This window comes from Theropithecus gelada, chromosome 2, assembly GCF_003255815.1.
Source record: "Theropithecus gelada isolate Dixy chromosome 2, Tgel_1.0, whole genome shotgun sequence".
NCBI classification, from domain to species: domain Eukaryota; kingdom Metazoa; phylum Chordata; class Mammalia; order Primates; family Cercopithecidae; genus Theropithecus; species Theropithecus gelada.
In genome coordinates, this window is record NC_037669.1 from 45,675,691 (window position 1) to 45,692,848 (window position 17,158).

General features: G+C 50.1%; 1 protein-coding gene across 3 annotated transcripts in view; it reads right to left on the reverse strand.

Annotated features, from left to right (window-relative positions):
- Nucleotides 1–3,258: 3,258 nt before the first annotated feature.
- The window catches only part of SLC41A3 (solute carrier family 41 member 3), a 93,172-nt gene continuing 79,272 nt past the window's right edge, over nucleotides 3,259–17,158 (reverse strand). For all 3 annotated transcript variants that reach the window (XM_025375413.1, XM_025375410.1, XM_025375412.1), the window contains 5 exons: nucleotides 14,385–14,529; nucleotides 13,148–13,227; nucleotides 10,244–10,378; nucleotides 6,069–6,217; nucleotides 3,259–4,113 (listed from right to left, as the gene is read on the reverse strand). In XM_025375413.1, the coding sequence (XP_025231198.1) occupies nucleotides 3,904–4,113; nucleotides 6,069–6,217; nucleotides 10,244–10,378; nucleotides 13,148–13,227; nucleotides 14,385–14,529 (719 nt within the window). In that variant the 3' untranslated portion in view covers nucleotides 3,259–3,903. The remainder of the gene's footprint in view (nucleotides 4,114–6,068; nucleotides 6,218–10,243; nucleotides 10,379–13,147; nucleotides 13,228–14,384; nucleotides 14,530–17,158) is intronic.

Here is a 17,158-nt window from a genome sequence, read left to right on the forward strand (position 1 = left end):
TCAATATTCTAATTCTGGGCAATTATCCTGCAAATCATGCCAGATCATCATCTGGGTGAATGGGATGCCCATAACCCAGAGGTTTCCTTTTTGGGGAAAGTAAGACAAAAGGAGCTAACTGGAGTCATACCCCACGCACCCAAATCTTAGCAGGCACAATTATAGCCACCAGTTATCTGGGCATGTTGGCAGCCTCAGGATTTCTGAGCTGTCCCTACCTTTGAAATGTCCCTCGTTTCATTTGGATCCATGTCTTCTAATAACCTGGTTTGTCTCTTCTCACTTTCAGGCCATCAAAGTCCAAATGGTCATTCAAAGGGAGCCTGGGACAATGGCTCTATTTAACTGGGACCCTAGATAGGCCTCTGAGAGAATCTCTGACTGCGACTTTTCCCAAAACAGTGCCCTTTGTCAGCATGAAGCAGTTAACAGTCATCGTCCCTATCCTAATGGCAGATGTACCTCTTCAGAGGGGGACTGATGGCAGAGGCGGCCCATCTGGAACAGTGGATGTGAATATGCCAGCTGCAGTGGGGGAGACATGGCTGGGTTTGCACACTCCATGGGGCCGGCAGGAGCCAGGAACAGGCGAGGGCCCCATACCCTACTGCAGGAGCCCTGCGCTCCTGGGCACCGCTGCAGCCACCCAGCCATGGCTGCGGACCCAGGCATCCCTGTGCTCTCAGGGCCCCAGAAGCCCCCCTGCCCCTTTAGGCTCAGAATTGCCTGCTCCCACTCCATGGCCTCTCACTGCTCCTGGCACCTACTATAATTTCAGAATAAAATGGAAGCCAAGCCTAGATGCTGTCGGGACCCAGCTGAATTTGTGTGCACTCAGGGCGGCGCTGACATGCCCGCCCCACCACTGCCTCAGCCCTTTCTGGACTTTGGGTGCCAACTTTGGGTCCCCTCCTTTGGGAGGGAGGCTGGGAGGTGGTTAGGGGCAGCTTGGCACAGGCCTGCGGGTGCCCTTTGACACAAACAGCCTGGGCACCATGGACAGCATGTCGGTAGCAGGAGGCAGACAGGTTCCTGGGCAGAAAGGGGCGGTGCCCTGTTGAAACCCCCACTTTGATCCAGGAATGGCCTGAAGCCTGGGGTCCAGGTGCCAGTTCATGGTGGAGTTCGCAGCCTGGAGTGAAAACTTATGGTGCTTTTTCCAGCCCCACCTGTGGCCACTCATGGACCAATCAGCATGCACTTCCTCCCTTCTGTGCCCATTAAAAACCCTGGACTCAGCCAGACTCACACTTGTTGGTACGACCTGCCTGTGAAAAACAGCTACCCACTCCGGGTCTCCTGAGAGCTGTACTGTCACTTGGTGAAGCTCCCCTCTGTCTTGCTCACCCTTCAGTTGTCTGCATACCTCATTCCTCCTGAAGGCAGGACAAGAACTCAGGACACGCTGAATGGCGAGACTGAAAGAGCTATAACAACAGGGCTGAAACATGTCCCCTGCTTGCCATGTTGCAGGTGATGAGAAGGAGAGAAGAGCTGCAGCCCTTCTGGGAGCCCAGACCTTGGAGCTCCCCAAGCCAGAGCTGTGACACCATCTTTGGGGCTCTGCGGTTCCTGGTGTCTCCAAGCTTCTGGGCGCCACCATGTTCCCCTTGTCCAGATGTGGGTGACCGCAGTGGAAGCTGCTTGTGGTACATCTGATCCAGTTGCAGCCTTGCATGGAGCCAGCGCCTGTGCCAGTGCCTGGAGCTGCCTGCCCCACCACAGCAGCTGGAATGCCTGGCTGTGTGCAGTGGTTGGACCTCATGCTCACTCACTCACATACCCCTCATTACTCCATGCCTGGCTCACCCCTGGCAGGTGTGGGATCCCAGGCTGGTAGTGTGAGCTGAGTGCAGCCTGCCAGTCTGAGTGGATAGAACAAGCCCAGCGGGCTTGAGCAAAACTCAGGCAAAGGCACCACTGGCCACAGAGGTTTCTGGCTGGAAAAGCAACACCTCAAGTATCTTGTAACACTGTGTTGGTCAAACCTCTTTAGCACACACATCGCTTGGGTCTGAGCCCAAATGTCTGTTCAAATCCTCAGTCCACTACTCACTAGCCATAGGGCCTTGGTAATGTTAAGAAGCCTTACAATGCTGCAGTCATCTACAAATGGGAGTGGTATGTACTGCATCAGTTATTGTGAGGTTATCACAGTTTACACGTCAAATGCTTAGAACACACAACCAGACACACAGAAGGTGCTTGATAGATCTTAGCTGTCATTATATGCTTCAATAGCATCACATGCTTGTCTTTTGTAGGACTTATCAGAGCTGGACTTTCAATACTTGTGTGATGTTGATGACTGTCTCTCCCAGTAGGGACTTGAACCAGGGATGATGAGTTCTTTGCCCACAAGTGTGTCCCCAGTATCTAGCCTGGAGCTTGGCACATAGTTGTGCTGAATATTCTCCAGTTGCCTCTCCAGATCTATCCCCAGCCTCCCTGGCTCTGTGCCCCAGGAGGCTGAAACCTCTGTGGATTGTCAGATGGCTCCCTAGTCATTGAACTTCTGGTTGGGTATGGCCAATGGGAGACACTGGCAGGAGATAAAAGGGTGGACAGAGAATGAGATTGGGATATTTATTTCCCTGGCTTTCTCTGCCAGGCCACAAGCTGATGTAGCTGTGTCTCTTTATTACAGATCCCCATGCATCTCAGGCAACCACAATCCCAACTATTCTCCAGGACAGGTGAATATCTGGTAGTGCTTGGCCCCAGGATGCTTCACCCCTTCTTCTAGTCCCCATGCGCCTATAAACTGTGCCTTCCTTAAACTCTCCTCAATTATTCCAGTTAATACACCATGTCTTTCCTTCTAGAACATTGATAACAAGTCAACATTTGTTGAATAAATGAAGAGATGTCTGTTTTACCACATGAAGATAATAATCCTCAGGCCCAAGCACGGCTACAATTGTCCTGATGAGCGAGTAAGAGACAGGAAACGATCATACATTTTTTAAAGATGATGTTCTCGAGTAGTAGTTCTCAAACATGGGTGTGCATGAGAAACCTGGAGGGCTTGTGGAACCCATATAGCTGGCTCTACCCCCAAGAGATGCTGATTTGGCTGGTCAGGCCTGGGGCTGAGGGATAATAATTTGCACTTCTAACAAGTTTTGCGGTGACATTGATGTTTCTAGGCTGAAGACCACTTTGAGAAAAACTGAACTAGAGAAGTGCCAGATGCTTTTGTTATTTATAGACCCCAAGACTCAGGGTTGCATTAACTATCTTTAAAGACATAAAAAGTCAAGTACAATATAATGTTTTATTTTACACTTCTCTGATTACTGAAATCTAAATAGAGGTTTTTGCTAACAAACAAAAAGGAAAATAAAAAGACAGCTAGGACACAAATGTTGAGCACAGATGAAGGGTTGTACAAGGCCCCATCCTGAGGAGGCTGTACACCTTCTTGGCACAGCAGCAGCGTGGCCCACGGAGCTTGAACCAGCAAGTAAGCCACAGCTCAAGAGTCCTGAGGCTTGGGAACAGAAAGGAGCTCCTTCCTGCTCCACCCCAATCTGGGTTGCATGGGAATGGAAAGGAGCAAACACATCCTGCAAAGCATACTGGACATGCCTCTTCTTTAGCTTCTCAGGCCAGACTATCCTCCTTTCCACAAACGCGTGCACACTCAAACACGTTCATTAAGCATGTGCACACATCATATTCACACACTCAAGCTGTGCTCTCGATTTCAGGGCTCTATTGCGGGCTCAGGTATCAACCCCAGAGCCGAGGTGTGTGAGAGCTACCTTAGCAGACTCACAAAAGGCTACTGCAGAGGCAGGGGTCAACCATCCCAAGGACCTGGGAAGGAAGAAACTGAATTCTGTACCTCACTGATGTGAGAGGAAATTCTAATGAGCAAATGGGACCAGCAGGGCCCAGTTAGGGAGGTCCAGATGCCAGTTCTGAGATGTCACCCAGCTCTGCTTTGCTCTTCAGTAGCCAGTCAGTGAAAAAGCAGAGTGCCAGGAGGCTAGTACCGAGCAGGTCCCCCAGCCCTGTAAGGTAGGGGATGCAGTGGTTGTCAGGATCCATGGCCTGGTGCCAAGTCAGCCGAACCATCACTTCTGCCAGGTACAGCAGGATTGTCACCTGTCAGAAGGGCGAAGAGACACAAAAGAAGACCAAGTCAGAAAGCCAAGTAGAGGCAGAAAGTACTAGCTGAGACTCAAGGAGAGACACCAAGGTGGACATGACAACCCCAGCCAGCCTCCTACCTCCAGCTTCTCTTGGGTTCTGAAGCCAAGCTCTGAGCTCAAGCAGTGGCTAGAGAGGCGATCCTCGTCTGCACATTCCTAGACGCCCTCTGGTGGGCCCTGCTTCTGGCACCCTGAAGGGCCAGTCAGACCCACTGCCACTCACCAGCTGGGGCTCTCTCTGCTGCGATAGGCTCCACTCATGGGACTTTGCTGAGATGTCCATTTGGGTTTGCCTGAGCCCTTCTCCCCTGGAGGTTAGGACAGTCAGCTCTTCCTGAAGGTGCCATGGGGTAGTCCACACAAGCCTGCTCAGGTCTCATGGCTCCTTAGTCCCTTGTCCAGGCTGACCCCAGCTCCTTCCTTCTCCCCAACTGGAGTCATAAGCTGCTGCTGCTGCTCAGGACAACTTCTTGGATTTCCCTAATCCTACTCTTTAGGGTCAGGAACATACCACAGTTACAAATGCCATAAACTCGGGGAGATGAGAAAGTGCCAGTACCAGCACCACACCCACAGAATTGCCCTCCAGTGCCCACAGTGCTCCCTGCAAAGGCCCCAGGCCCACTGGGGACCATCAGCTCGCTGCAGTGTAGGCAGACAGTGTGCTGAATACCTGCCCAACACAGGCACCAGCTTAATCTTCACCACCATGCTCACTGCTGTCCAGGCCTGATCAATGTCTACGCATGCCTTGCAGCAGCACCCCCTGCAGGGGCCTGGTGCCCACCCACCATTGGGGAGGCAGTGGATGGCTGGACCACTCATCAGCCTGTTCCATGGGAACATGCTTCATCCTCAGGGCTGCTCCTCTTATCCTGTGATGATGAATGTGCTGCGTGCAGTGTGTGGCATGTGGTGTGCCATGTCTAGCATGCAGTATATAATGTGAGGGGTGATGTGCAGGATGAAATGTGTATTGTGCAGTGCAGTATGTAGCGTAAGCTGTATAGCGTGTAGCATGCAGCATGCACTCTGTGGCATGCACTGTGACATGCAGCATGTAGTGTGTGTGGCGTGCACTGTGTGGAATGTGTGGTGTGGAGTGTGTGGGATGTGCTGGGTGGTGTAAGGTGTGTAGTGTGGAGTATGTGGTGTGGAGTGTGTGGTGTGGGGTGTGTGGTGTGGGTGTGGGGTGTGGGGTGTGTGGTGTGGGGTGTGGGATGCACTATGTGGTGTGGAGTGTGTGGTGTGGAGTGTGTGATATCAAGTGTGTGGTGTGGAGTATGTGGTGTGGGGTGTGTGGTGTGGAGTGTGTGTGATGTGGAGTGTGTGGTGTAAAGTATGTGGTGTGGAGTGTGTGTGGTGTGGAGTGTGTGGTGTGGAGTGTGTGGTGTGGAGTGTGTGGTGTGAAGTGTGTGGTGTGGAGTGTGTGGTGTGGAGTGTGTGGTGTGGAATGTGTGGTGTGGAGTGTGTGGTGTGGAGTGTGTGGTGTGGATCGTGTGGGATGCGCTGTGTGGTGTGGAATGTGTGGTGTGGAATGTGTGGTGTGGAGTGTGTGGTGTGGAGTGTGTGGTGTGGAATGTGTGGTGTGGAGTGTGTGGTGTGGAATGTGTGGTGTGGATTGTGTGGGGTACAGTGTGTGGTGTGGAGTGTATGGGATGTGCTGTGTGGTATGGAGTGTGTGGTGAGTTTGTGGTGTGGTGTGGAGTGTGTGCCACGCAGCATGTGGTGTGCCGTGTGGAGTGGCCTCTGTATCTGACAAGTTGACTCAACTCCTGGAAGATAGGGACTGTGCCCCACATGTCCAGCCACCCCCACCCGCCTCCTTCAGCCTCTCACTCAGACAGGAGATCAAGGCTGCTGGCTGACTACCCAGCTATGCACCTCTGCTGCTGCAGTCAGGCTTACCTGGATCAGGCCTGCCAGCAGGTAGAGCACCACAAAGGTCTGGCTGTTTATGACTGACTGACCCTGCACCAGGTAGATGATGTAGAAGAAAATCAGATGGCCTGGGACCACCAGCATGAGCAGGACTCGAGCTGACATGGAATTGATTTCTGAAAGAAACAGAACCAAGAAGGTCATGTGACCTGAAGCGAGGCCACTTTGGCATGTGACAGTCCTCAGTGAGGCATCCACACTCACTCATTCATTTATTCCCAAGTGTTCAGTGGACACCTACTCTGTGGCAAGCATGTTCTGGCAGATGGGGATACAGTCTGTCCCCTTTCCTCGTGGAGCTGATATTTTAGAGAAGAGAAACAAGAATCAAGTAAGCAGAAATAAAAAGCAGCAAGAAAGGCTACTTCAAATTCTGACAAGTACTTTGAAGAAAGTAAGGGTAAAAAGAAGGGCAAAAAGCAGGAAGTGTGTATCAGTGGGGATGAGCTCCTGCAGATATTTCAGCTGGGATTTGAATTTGGCAGGGAGGAGTCTGAGCAGACAAGAGCGAACATGCAAGGGGCTTAAGAAGGAAAAGAGCTTTGGGTGCGGTGCTCCACTCAATGCAGTGCTGGTGATCTGGGGAGGGCAGTCGGCTCAAACGGGGACCTCGGGCAGCCCCTTCTTCACAGCAGCCTCTGTGGCCTGTCAGCACACCTGCAATGTGCCAGTGAGCCCCGGGTTTCCTTTAGATTCCCATGCTCTGAGTGTGAGACTTTACAGTAAGTGTGATTGACCCTGGCCCTACCACAAACACTTTCAAAAATTCTAACATGAATATGATTGATTTCTCAAATGGAAATAGAGTTCTAATGAAAAGTAGGTCTCCATTTGCCTCTGAGTTAATATATGTATTTCACCAAAATAATACAGAAAAGGAGAAAAAAGGTCACATGTAGCTCAAAGCTAATGCAGAGGAGCAACAACATCCATTCATGATAAGAAATCAGACAAGGAATAAAAGTATTATTTTAAAAAATGTCAAAAAGAAGCAGCAAAAGGATTGGAAGAAGCTACTACTGGAAGTTGGTATGAGAACTCAAGAAAATCTAAAGGAAAACCATGTAAACAATAAGAATTCAATAAAATGTTGAGGTGCACTAACACAGAAAATAACAGCTTTTCTATATTCAAATGACAAGTTAGAAAATGTAACAGGGAGTTTGACTTCTGAACAAATAGGGAAGACATACTTCATCCTGTTTCCTGTTTCTCCCATTAAGTACAACTGAAAGCCCTGAACACTGTATATAAAACAAACGTAAGCAGATTCTGAAAGGCTGGCTGGGGACCTTGGGCTGCAATGAACAACATGGTCATGAGTCCCCTAAATTGTCCTTTTTCTCTTTATTTGTCTCACATATCCAAGACTGAGTCCTGGCCTCAGCCATCAAGAAATGCAGATACAAATAGACAAAAAAAAAAAAAAACTCCATAGGCTGGGTGCGGTGGCTCACACCGGTAATCCCAACACTTTGGGAGGTCAAGGCAGGCAATCACTTGAGGTCAGGAGTTCAAGACCAGCCTGACCAACATGGTGAAACATTCTCTCTACTAAAAACACAAAATTAGTTGGGTATGGTGGTGCACGCCTATAACCTCAGCTACTCGGGAGGCTGAGGCAAGAGAATCACTTGAACCAGGGAGGTGGAGGATGCAGTGAGCCAAGATTGCACCACTGCACTCCAGCCTGGGCGACAGAGTGAGACCTTGTCTCAAAAAAACAGACTCCATAGAAGTCTGATCTTTTTTGCCAAAGGCCAGGAAAGGGGAAGCCCAGCAAAACAACTTTCAGATAGTAATTACTCTACTCCAACGGACACCACGGGAAAAACTGCAGCCCCCACCTCGTCAGGAAAGGCCTGGTGGGACCACCATCATCTCCTGTGGCTGGCAGGGTGATATTCAGAACTTTCATCTCTACCCAGTGCTAATGGGGCCCCCACCTTGTCAGTGAAGCCATGTGGGGAGCAACAACAAGGCATCTCTCCCTGCCCCAGCCAGGGCGATCTCAGAGGAGGCCTAGTGAGGAACCTAGATTGCACTGTGCCCAGCAATAACAAGGTGCTCCTCTTCTCCCAGGATAGCAATAGAGGCTGAGTGGGGAACCCAGCCTTCCAGCCCCACCTGGGCAGCAGTCCATCCCTTCTCCCCAGTGGTGCAGTGTCAAAGGAGGCCAGCTAAGTACAGATTCAAGTATGATCCAAAGTCTTGTCACATAATACCCAAAATGTGTGGATTCAAGTGAAAATCACTCATCTTGCCAAGAGCCAGAAAAATCTCAACCTAGATGAGAAAAGACAACCAACAGACAGCAGACTGAGATGACACAGATGCCAGCATCACATGAAAGCCGTTCTAATGAAGCCACTACAACAATGCTTCATCATGCAATCACAAACACACCTGAAACAATAAAAAAAAATAGCAAGTATAAGCAAAGAAATAGAAAGTCTCAGAAAAGAAAAAGAAGATAGAAAGAAGAACCAAATAGAAATGTTAAAACTAAACATGGCTGGGCGCAGTGGCTCACGCCTGTAATCCCAGCACTTTGGGAGGCCGAGACGGGTGGATCACGAGGTCAGGAGATCAAGACTATCCCGGCTAACACGGTGAAACCCCGTCTCTACTGAAAATACAAAAAATTAGCTGGGCGTGGTGGTGGGCGCCTGTAGTCCCAGCTGCTCGGGAGGCTGAGGCAGGAGAATGGCGTGAACCCAGGAGGCGGAGCTTGCAGTGAGCCGGTATCTCGCCACCACACTCCAGCCTGGGTGACAGAGTGAGACTCCGTCTCAAAAAAAAAAAAAAAAAAAAACTAAACACATACAATACCCCCAAAAGTCCCAAACAACTCAGTGAATAGGCTCAATAGCAGAATGGAGAGGGCAGGAGAAAAAAGATCAGTCAACTTGGAGAAAAAAGTGATAGAAATGAGCCAATCTAAACAAGGAGAGTAATAGACTTTGCAAAAACCAAACAGAGTCTCAGGGATTTGTGGGGCTGCAACAGAGGATCTAACATTCATGTCACCAGAATATCAAAAAGAAGGAGAGTGCAGCTGAAAAGTGATGGCTTAAATTTTCCGATTTGACAAACGATATAAATCCATGTGTTCAAGGAGCCTAGCAAACCCCAAATAGGATAAACCCCAAGAAGTCCATACCAATACATATCATAATCCAACTCCTAGAAACTAAGGACAAGGTCTTGAAATATGCAAGAGAGAAATGGCACCATACCTATACAGCAAAACACACTGAAATGGCAGATTTCTCATCATAAGTCATGGAATCAGAAGGAAGTGACACATTTTTCAAGTGTTTGAAAACAACTATCAACACCAAATTTTATAACCAGTGAAAATATCCTTCAGAAACATGCCAGCAGCCAACCCAAAAGACAGCTAAAGATAGTTCTTAAAACAGAAAAGAAATCCAAAACAATGTAACAGGAAAACAGATCTAGTTTTTCAAAGCCAACAAAAAGATACAACATCTCCAAAAGCTTCCAGTGGTTCTGAGTAGAATCCAGGCTCCGTCCTCAAGGCCCTGTCTGATCACCACCTTCTGGCCTCTCTGGCCTCAGCATCCTTCATCCCCTCCTGTCCATTCAGCTCAGGCCACATTGGCCTTTCAGTTCTTCAGACTTGCCATATTCTTCCCTGCCTTTGGGCCTTTGCTAGACTGCACCCACTGCCCTGAAAGCCCCTTCTTCTCTGGCCCTCCTCCTCCCAACAACACCCACTTGTCCTCAGGGAGGAGCTTCCCTATCCCAAGTGTATCTCTTCTAATTCTTTTTCACTGCAGTCTGCACTTTTGCTGCTCAGTACCCACCATAGTTTGTAATTACGAGCTCACTTGTGTTTATCTGCCCTTCTATACTGTGTACTCCAAGGGCAAGAAATCAGCTCTCCCTGTTTCACCACTAACCCGACACCTAGTGCCCAGTAGACATTCAATAAATAATTGAATGAAGGAAAGGCAGAGCCAGGGAGTCTCATTTCTGGGGTCCTGAAGGTGATGTGTGCCGAGATCAGCCCTGGCTTCAGGCATCCATCGCTACAAACACCAGATTCCAATGACACAGATGTTTTCTTGTTTAAAGAAATGGCTATGATGGCCTCTGAAAGACATGACACCCACCTGATGTGCAGAAAGTAGAACATGGGTTGGGCCAAAATTTCTTCATCTGGAGAGGCAGGACGCCAGGTGCGCTCCACATGTGCAAGTAGGTTGAGATTCGGCTGGTCTGAATGGCCACCAGATTGCCACCAACACCTACGAGGAGAAAAGGAATCTGTTTTCCCTTTCTTTACACCAGTCTCTAAGTTGTATCCCTTATTTTAAGTTCCCTCCCTCCAGGAAGCCTTCTTTGGTTAATTCAGTATTTCATTATCTTTTCATTTCCTCCCACTTGACCACAGATCTTGTTTGGTAGCACATCAGGGTGGCCTAGAGCTTATGAGCGAGGTATCCAGGGAGTAACTGTGTCATCTTGACTGCTGGCATCTTTTAAGGTGAAGGGAATGTGGCTGTAAAGCAGGTTCTCAATAAATATTTGTTGGCTGGAGTGAGGATGGGGAGGGGATCTAGGGACAAAGTGAGGATGAAGGGAGAGTGGACAGAAAGGTCTGAGCACAGCATGATAAGGCAGTCTGGGTAAGTCAGACTTCAAGACCACAGGCATTGACAGGAACCAGACTATAGGCTGGAATATCTGAGAAAATGAAAGTGATTTTTTTTTTTTCCCACTCAAGGTGGGAAACAGAGGAGAGGAGAGGAATGAAAACAGTGGATAAGAATGAGAGAGGGCCAGGCGCGGTGGCTCACGCCTATAATCCTAGCCCTTTGGAGGCTGAGGCAGGCATATCATTTGAGGTCTGGAGTTCGAGAACAGCCTGACCAACATGGTGAAACTCTGTCTCTACTAAAAAATACAAAAAAAAATTAGCTGGGTGTGGTGGTGCACACCTGTAATCCTAGCTACTCAGGAGGCTGAGGCAGGAGAATCGCTTGAACCTGGGAGTCAGAGGTTGCACTGAACCAAGATCGCACCACTGCACTCCAGCCTGGGTGACAGAACAAAACTCCGCCAAAAAAAAAAAAAAAAAAAAAAAAAAAAAAGAATGAGAGGGAAGGTGAGGGGAGGAGAGAGAGGATCACAGGTGGCAAAGCAAGCGTGCAGCAGGAGACGTGCCTGGGACACCTCTCATGGCTGTGTGGCCTGACAGCTTTGAAGAAAAGACGTCTGTTGCATGATTTCAATTTGTGGTGCTACGTGAGCCCCTCTGTGGGAGCTCAGTTGTTAGTGCAGACTCCCACATTCACAGATGCTTTGGGTGTATGCCCAGAGCAAGTGGCTTTAGGGGAAACAGGATGAGCGAGGTCATGTGTAGATTGACAGGGCATAGAACACATAACCCTAGAGGCAGAGTCATGATGCCCAGAAAACCATGAGCACATGCGGTCTCTGGGAACACCAGGGCTTCCTGCTGAGGCTCCGGGATCCCACGGGGTATGAAAAAGGTTTCAGGCTCAGCCAGGGCCAGACGGCCCAGCTGACAAAGGCCACGCTGAGCACTCCTTATGTGGGGGCAGATGCGGGGATGGGCTGATGGAAGGTGGGGATTCCCCCATCCTACTTCCTCAGTGCCATGGAGCACTCTCCCTAGCTGGGCCAGGTGTGCACCAGTGGGTGACCTCTGGGGCAGAGGCCAACCATGTAGGCTGCTCTAAAGGATGCAAACAATTGTCTTCAGGTACAGGACTGCTGCGATCTATTCTGCTTGGCCCATATATAATTTTAAAAAGAAAAAAAATCTCAAATTAATTGGTACTGTTTACTTGGCCCTTAATACAGATTCCCAGCTTCTCTTTCCAGGTCAACTCTGGCAAGTCTGGATCTATACTCTCCCAAGGCAACTACTGGCTGGAGCTGGACAGGCACCATGCTGTTCATATGAGAAATGCATTCTGCAGCTTGCCCCCGCTATTCCTCACTGTCTAGCTGCCGGGCCTGCATAATTCATGCAGATTGTTTGAGTGGCCACTGAAGGCATCCCAGTTGGTGACTCATCCCAAAAAATCACTCCAACGTAATAAGCCTTCTGTTGCTGTCCTTACTCACAATGTGAAGGCACTGTGGCACTGTTGGGGTGAGGACATGCTGAGTGGCCCACTGACATGCAAGGAACAAAGACATGGTCCCCTAAGGGAGCAAGGGAGGAGGGACACTGGACACGCAGGGGCTGCCTAAGAGCCTCTGAAGGCTGTTTCTTCAGTCCTTGCAGGCCAGGGCCTGGGGGCTAAACTGGACAAATTATGTTTTGTTCTTCTCCTAACTGATCACTTCCATTTACAGAAACTTATCAGACACCAGACACCAAACTAAGCTTTGGTTAAAAGAGGCGTCATCCACACAAACCCCACAGGATGTAGGCCTAGGAGGTGAGTATGTGCAGAGAGCCAGGTGTCAGACAACAGGGAAGTGGGGGGATCAAGGCAGCTGGGAAGCACAGTCCTGGATCTGTCTCAGGGACTGCTGCAGTGCCCACAGTGTAGGCCTGGTATTGGTTACAGTCTTAACTTTTAAGAAGAAATCCAGATTTTTAAGTGTAAATATCTGAGTTCTGATGTCAGCAATGAATCCAAAGAAAAAGAAAAGAAAAGAAAAGAAAAGTCACAAGAGCCAGCGCCCTGGTTCTGAAAGCCATGCTCAATCAGCAGGTGCCATCGAGGCCGGAGTTTGACTCAGTGCCGGCAAAGCCTGGAATTTGGTTCTGTCAGAAGAGCTCATGTTTGGGGGCTGCCTATGAGGAGCTGGGTCTGAGCTGCTGCGAGCAGTATGTGGGGCTTCCTTCCCAGGCTTCTTCCATCTGAGAAGACCTGCTCCGGCATCCCTGTAAGGCAGCAGTCTGTCCACGGCTCAGCTGCCCAACTGCCTGTGCGGGGCTGGTGCTGCCCCTCTGAGGTCTGCTGTTCAGGTCCAACCCAATCCTGGGGGCCAACCCAGCTCAGGGACCACACGGGAATCCCTCAAATACCTACCACATATGACGGGGGTAAATACCGCCATGCCTTTGTACTGCTGTTTAGAAACGGTTTTGCTCAAGATGAGTCCTCCAAAACTGGGGAAATAGCAGACAGCAGTCAAGTTATCAGAGTTTACACTTACAATGGCCCTGCAACCCTCCACACAAATCACCCTCTCAGCCTGGCTTCCCACCCTTGGTGGACACTCTCCTCTCCCCTACACAAAATATCTGCTGCAGCCAAGCTGGTCTCCCCAGCATCCTCTGCACCCTGCTCATGCTTTTCCATCTCCACTTTGAATCTCAACCATTGCAGAAAGCCATCCAAGAACACCCACTTATTACAAAACAAACAAATGCCTTTTCAAGGGCACACAGCTGGCTGGGCTGTCCCAAGACTCTGGAACCACGGCTGAGATACTCTTTAGCAGAAAACAGAAACTGCAAGAGGATCACCTCACGCCCGCCCCGTGTTCTCAGAAAATGTTGCAGCCAGAAATTGCTCCCACTGGCCACTGTAATTTAGCAAAAGCTTTCCCACCCCTTGGAACTTCTTAGACCCCTGGAGAAGCTAGGTCAATCTGTAAAAGGAGCCCAGGAGCCTCCTGGAAGCCAGGATACCTACTCTATCACCTCTTCTCCCCAAGACACAAAGTTGGAAAAACCCATCAGAATGGACTGGGGTGGCCCCCATCAAGGTCGACTCCCAGGAAATGGGCCTTGAGAGGGAGCTGGAGGGTGGTGGACCTGGGCTCAGCTGAAGGTTCTAAGGCTCTGGAGGGGAGCTAACCCCACAGCTGTCTAGCTCCCACCAGTAGCCACGCGTGGCCAGTGACCAGGAAGACGAATAAGTCAGCAGATGTGGCCTTGACGCCGAGGTGGGGGACCTGCCACCTAAGCAGGAGTCTGGGCCAGCAAAGCTCTGGTGGCCATGGCCTGAAAGCCACTGTCTCCCCTGGGGCTCGAATGCACTCATGGGGTGGCCCTGGCTTTGGCTCTTCCTGGGTCCCTGGTGCTCTGGCAAATGTAAACAGGGCAGCCTCTCTTAGAACTGACAAGGCCCAGGGTTCTCAGTGAAAGGGAGAGAAGAAAGTAAAAAGGTATGATTCAATCAGCAATGGGAGTTACTGAAAGAGCCCACAGCTACATTTCACTCCATCCCGGACCCCCAAGGCAGTGAGTGTCACACTGGCACTAGGGGCCTTCATGGCTGAGAGAAGGAAGAGGGGGCCATGGCCCTGGCTCCTGCTCACCTGCTGATGACCATGGCCAGGATGATTGGGAACCAGCCAAACTTCAGGATCTTCATGATGGGTGGGCTCTGCTTGGCAATGAGGACCCACACTGGGGTCAGAGCCGCAAAGCTGAGGCAGACCAGCGGCGTCAGATACCGATTATCTGAAAGGAGAACAGGGACACACGCGGCTTGTATGGCCAAGGCCAGCACGCACAGGCTGGGCCTGGGTTTCACAAGAGGTGGGTGAGGACGCTCCTGTCCTCATCAGTTGAGGGGGAACTGCCTTGCCATACTTTTCAAAGAACTTTCACCATCCCAAGAAGTGATTGGAAAAGCTCCTCTCTGTCCTCCACTCCTGCCACATTCAACTCCACTTCTCTGGCAAACTTGCTATTTTCCCCACATAAAGTACCCTGTTCTGCCTCCTCCCACCCTGATGCTACTGTCATAAATAAATAGAAGTACAATGTATGGAATGCACCATGAGCCAGCACTATGCTCAGTACTTCGTGTGCACAATCTCATCTCACCTTCTCAACAGGTAGCAGGAGGAAGCAGACATGCAAAAAAGGGTGGCTGCCTAGACAGCAAGCAGCCCCGTAAGGGCTACGTATGGCCTGGGTCTATGGAACGCCAGGGCTGGCTATGGGATGCCACCTGTGGTCCTGGCTGAGGCCAGTCCCAGGCAACTACACGGGTCACCAGCCAGGTAGCTACTCGCGTCCCCGTCTCATCTTCTCCACTGGCAAGAGGCCAGGGAAGACTGGCCAGGTGCTGGAGCAGTCACTGCTGCGGGGGCCCAGGATGAGCCTGACACACTCGGGCTCCTCATGCATTCATTCCTCCCTTTCTGTGTTGTGCTCCGTGTGAGGGTCCCCTTCCACAAGTGACAGAACAAGACACCAGTGTTCTCTAGAATGGTCCTCTCACACTCAGCCCCACCCTCCGGAGGGCAGGCTCACCTGCTAAGGGGGCCCAACATTCAGGGGTGCCCAGGCATGGGTCTGTGTCCCATGCACTCCCTCTCTGGTGGTGTTATCAGGAATATCCCCTCCTTCCTTCTCTGCACTAAAGGGTCATGGCCCATTCCTCTGCCTCAGGTGCCCCAGACTGGCTACAGACAAGGTACTTTATGGTAGGAGGGCGTGGCTTCTGCAGGAGGTATAAGTCAGGCCCAGCCAGCTCTAACCAGGTCTCCTGCCCTCTGGGAAACAGCAGCCTGCAGAAGCATCACCTTATAGGATGCTTTTGAATCCAGTCTGAGTTTTCAGATAGCTACTCACAAGCACCCCCAGGGCCTGCCTCATGCTCTCCCAGCACACCTCCCCGGTGTGCAATGCCAATTCCCAACTACACCCAGCAGGTGCCACAGTCAGCTGCTTACACCTCAGTGGGTCAAGACTTATCTAATACAGGCCAGTCCCAGTGACTCCTGAATGTAGCAGAGAGAAGGTCACAGTCTCACTGGAGAGAGGGATGCTCCAACAGTGATTTTGTGTCTAAATCATAAGTCTTGTGAAAATGAGCATACAGTACAGTGTGGGGCAGAGGGAAAGGTTCATGTGATGCCTGAACTCTCACTTATTTTGCAAATCCAACTCAAATAACCCACACACAAACCTTCTTGTTTTAAGTTCAGTTTAGCTTAAAAGTAAAATTAGGTCATCTTATTTCTTACAGATCTCCAACACCACTTAACTAAACTTGGCGAATCTTCCTGGTGATTAAACATGACTGCTGGCAGGCAACACAAGGATGGCAAGGAGACAGTCCCAAAGCTGGGACATTTGAAAGGGTCCCAGTGCCAATACCCTCTAAATCACAGCTGTTTATTTGTCTGCTTCAGTTGCCAACAGGTAAAGATGGGATGCTTTCCCAAATCCCTGGGCCCACATTCCCATGGGGAGTGATAAATTGTAGCTTTGCTGAGGTTCTTCCCTTTGGGCACTTCCTCAACAACTGTCACTGCATGCCCACTGCCCTCCAATCCTGTGAGGACACATCAGTGTGGCCGACTAGCCTTAGGCCCCACTCAACCTCCTAGTACACCTCTGCCCTAAAGGTAGAAGTTAACAACCCATATAAATGCAGGCTTCAGTTGCTCATCCTTCCTAACATGGTTTGGAGAGCTTGAAGCACTTTCCTGAGCACTCCTTGAACTTGTGGAATGACCTCAGGCTTTCCATCTGTAAAACAATTTTTGACTGTAATACAGCAGGGTCCTTCCTGTGGGAATAACGGCTGATTTGAAAGTCACAGTGTCTTAGTCAGTTTTGTTGCTTATAACAGAACACTCGAAACTGGGTAATCCCTAAAGCAAAGGAATTTGCTCTTACAGTTATACCGGCTGAGAAGTCCAAGGTCGAGAGGCTGCCTCTGGTGAGGGCCTTCTTGCTGGTGCGGACTCTGCAGAGTCCGGAGGTGGCGCAAGGCACCACGTGGGGAGGGAACTGAGCATGCAGCTTCTGTGCTCTTCCTCTTTTTCAAAGCTACCAGTCCCACTCCCGTGGCAACTCATTAATCCATTAATCCATTAATCTATTAATCTATGACTGGATTAATTCATTCATGAGGGCAGAGCCCTTATGACCCAATCACCTCTTAAAGGCCCCACTTTTCAATACCGCCACAGTGGGGATCAACACATGAAACTGAGGGAACTCATTCAAACCACAGCATTCCACTCCTGGTCCCCCAAATTCATGGCATTCTCACATGCAAAATACATTCATTCCATCCCCATAGCCCCAAAGTCTTAAATTATGCCAGCATTAACTCAAAAGCCCAAAG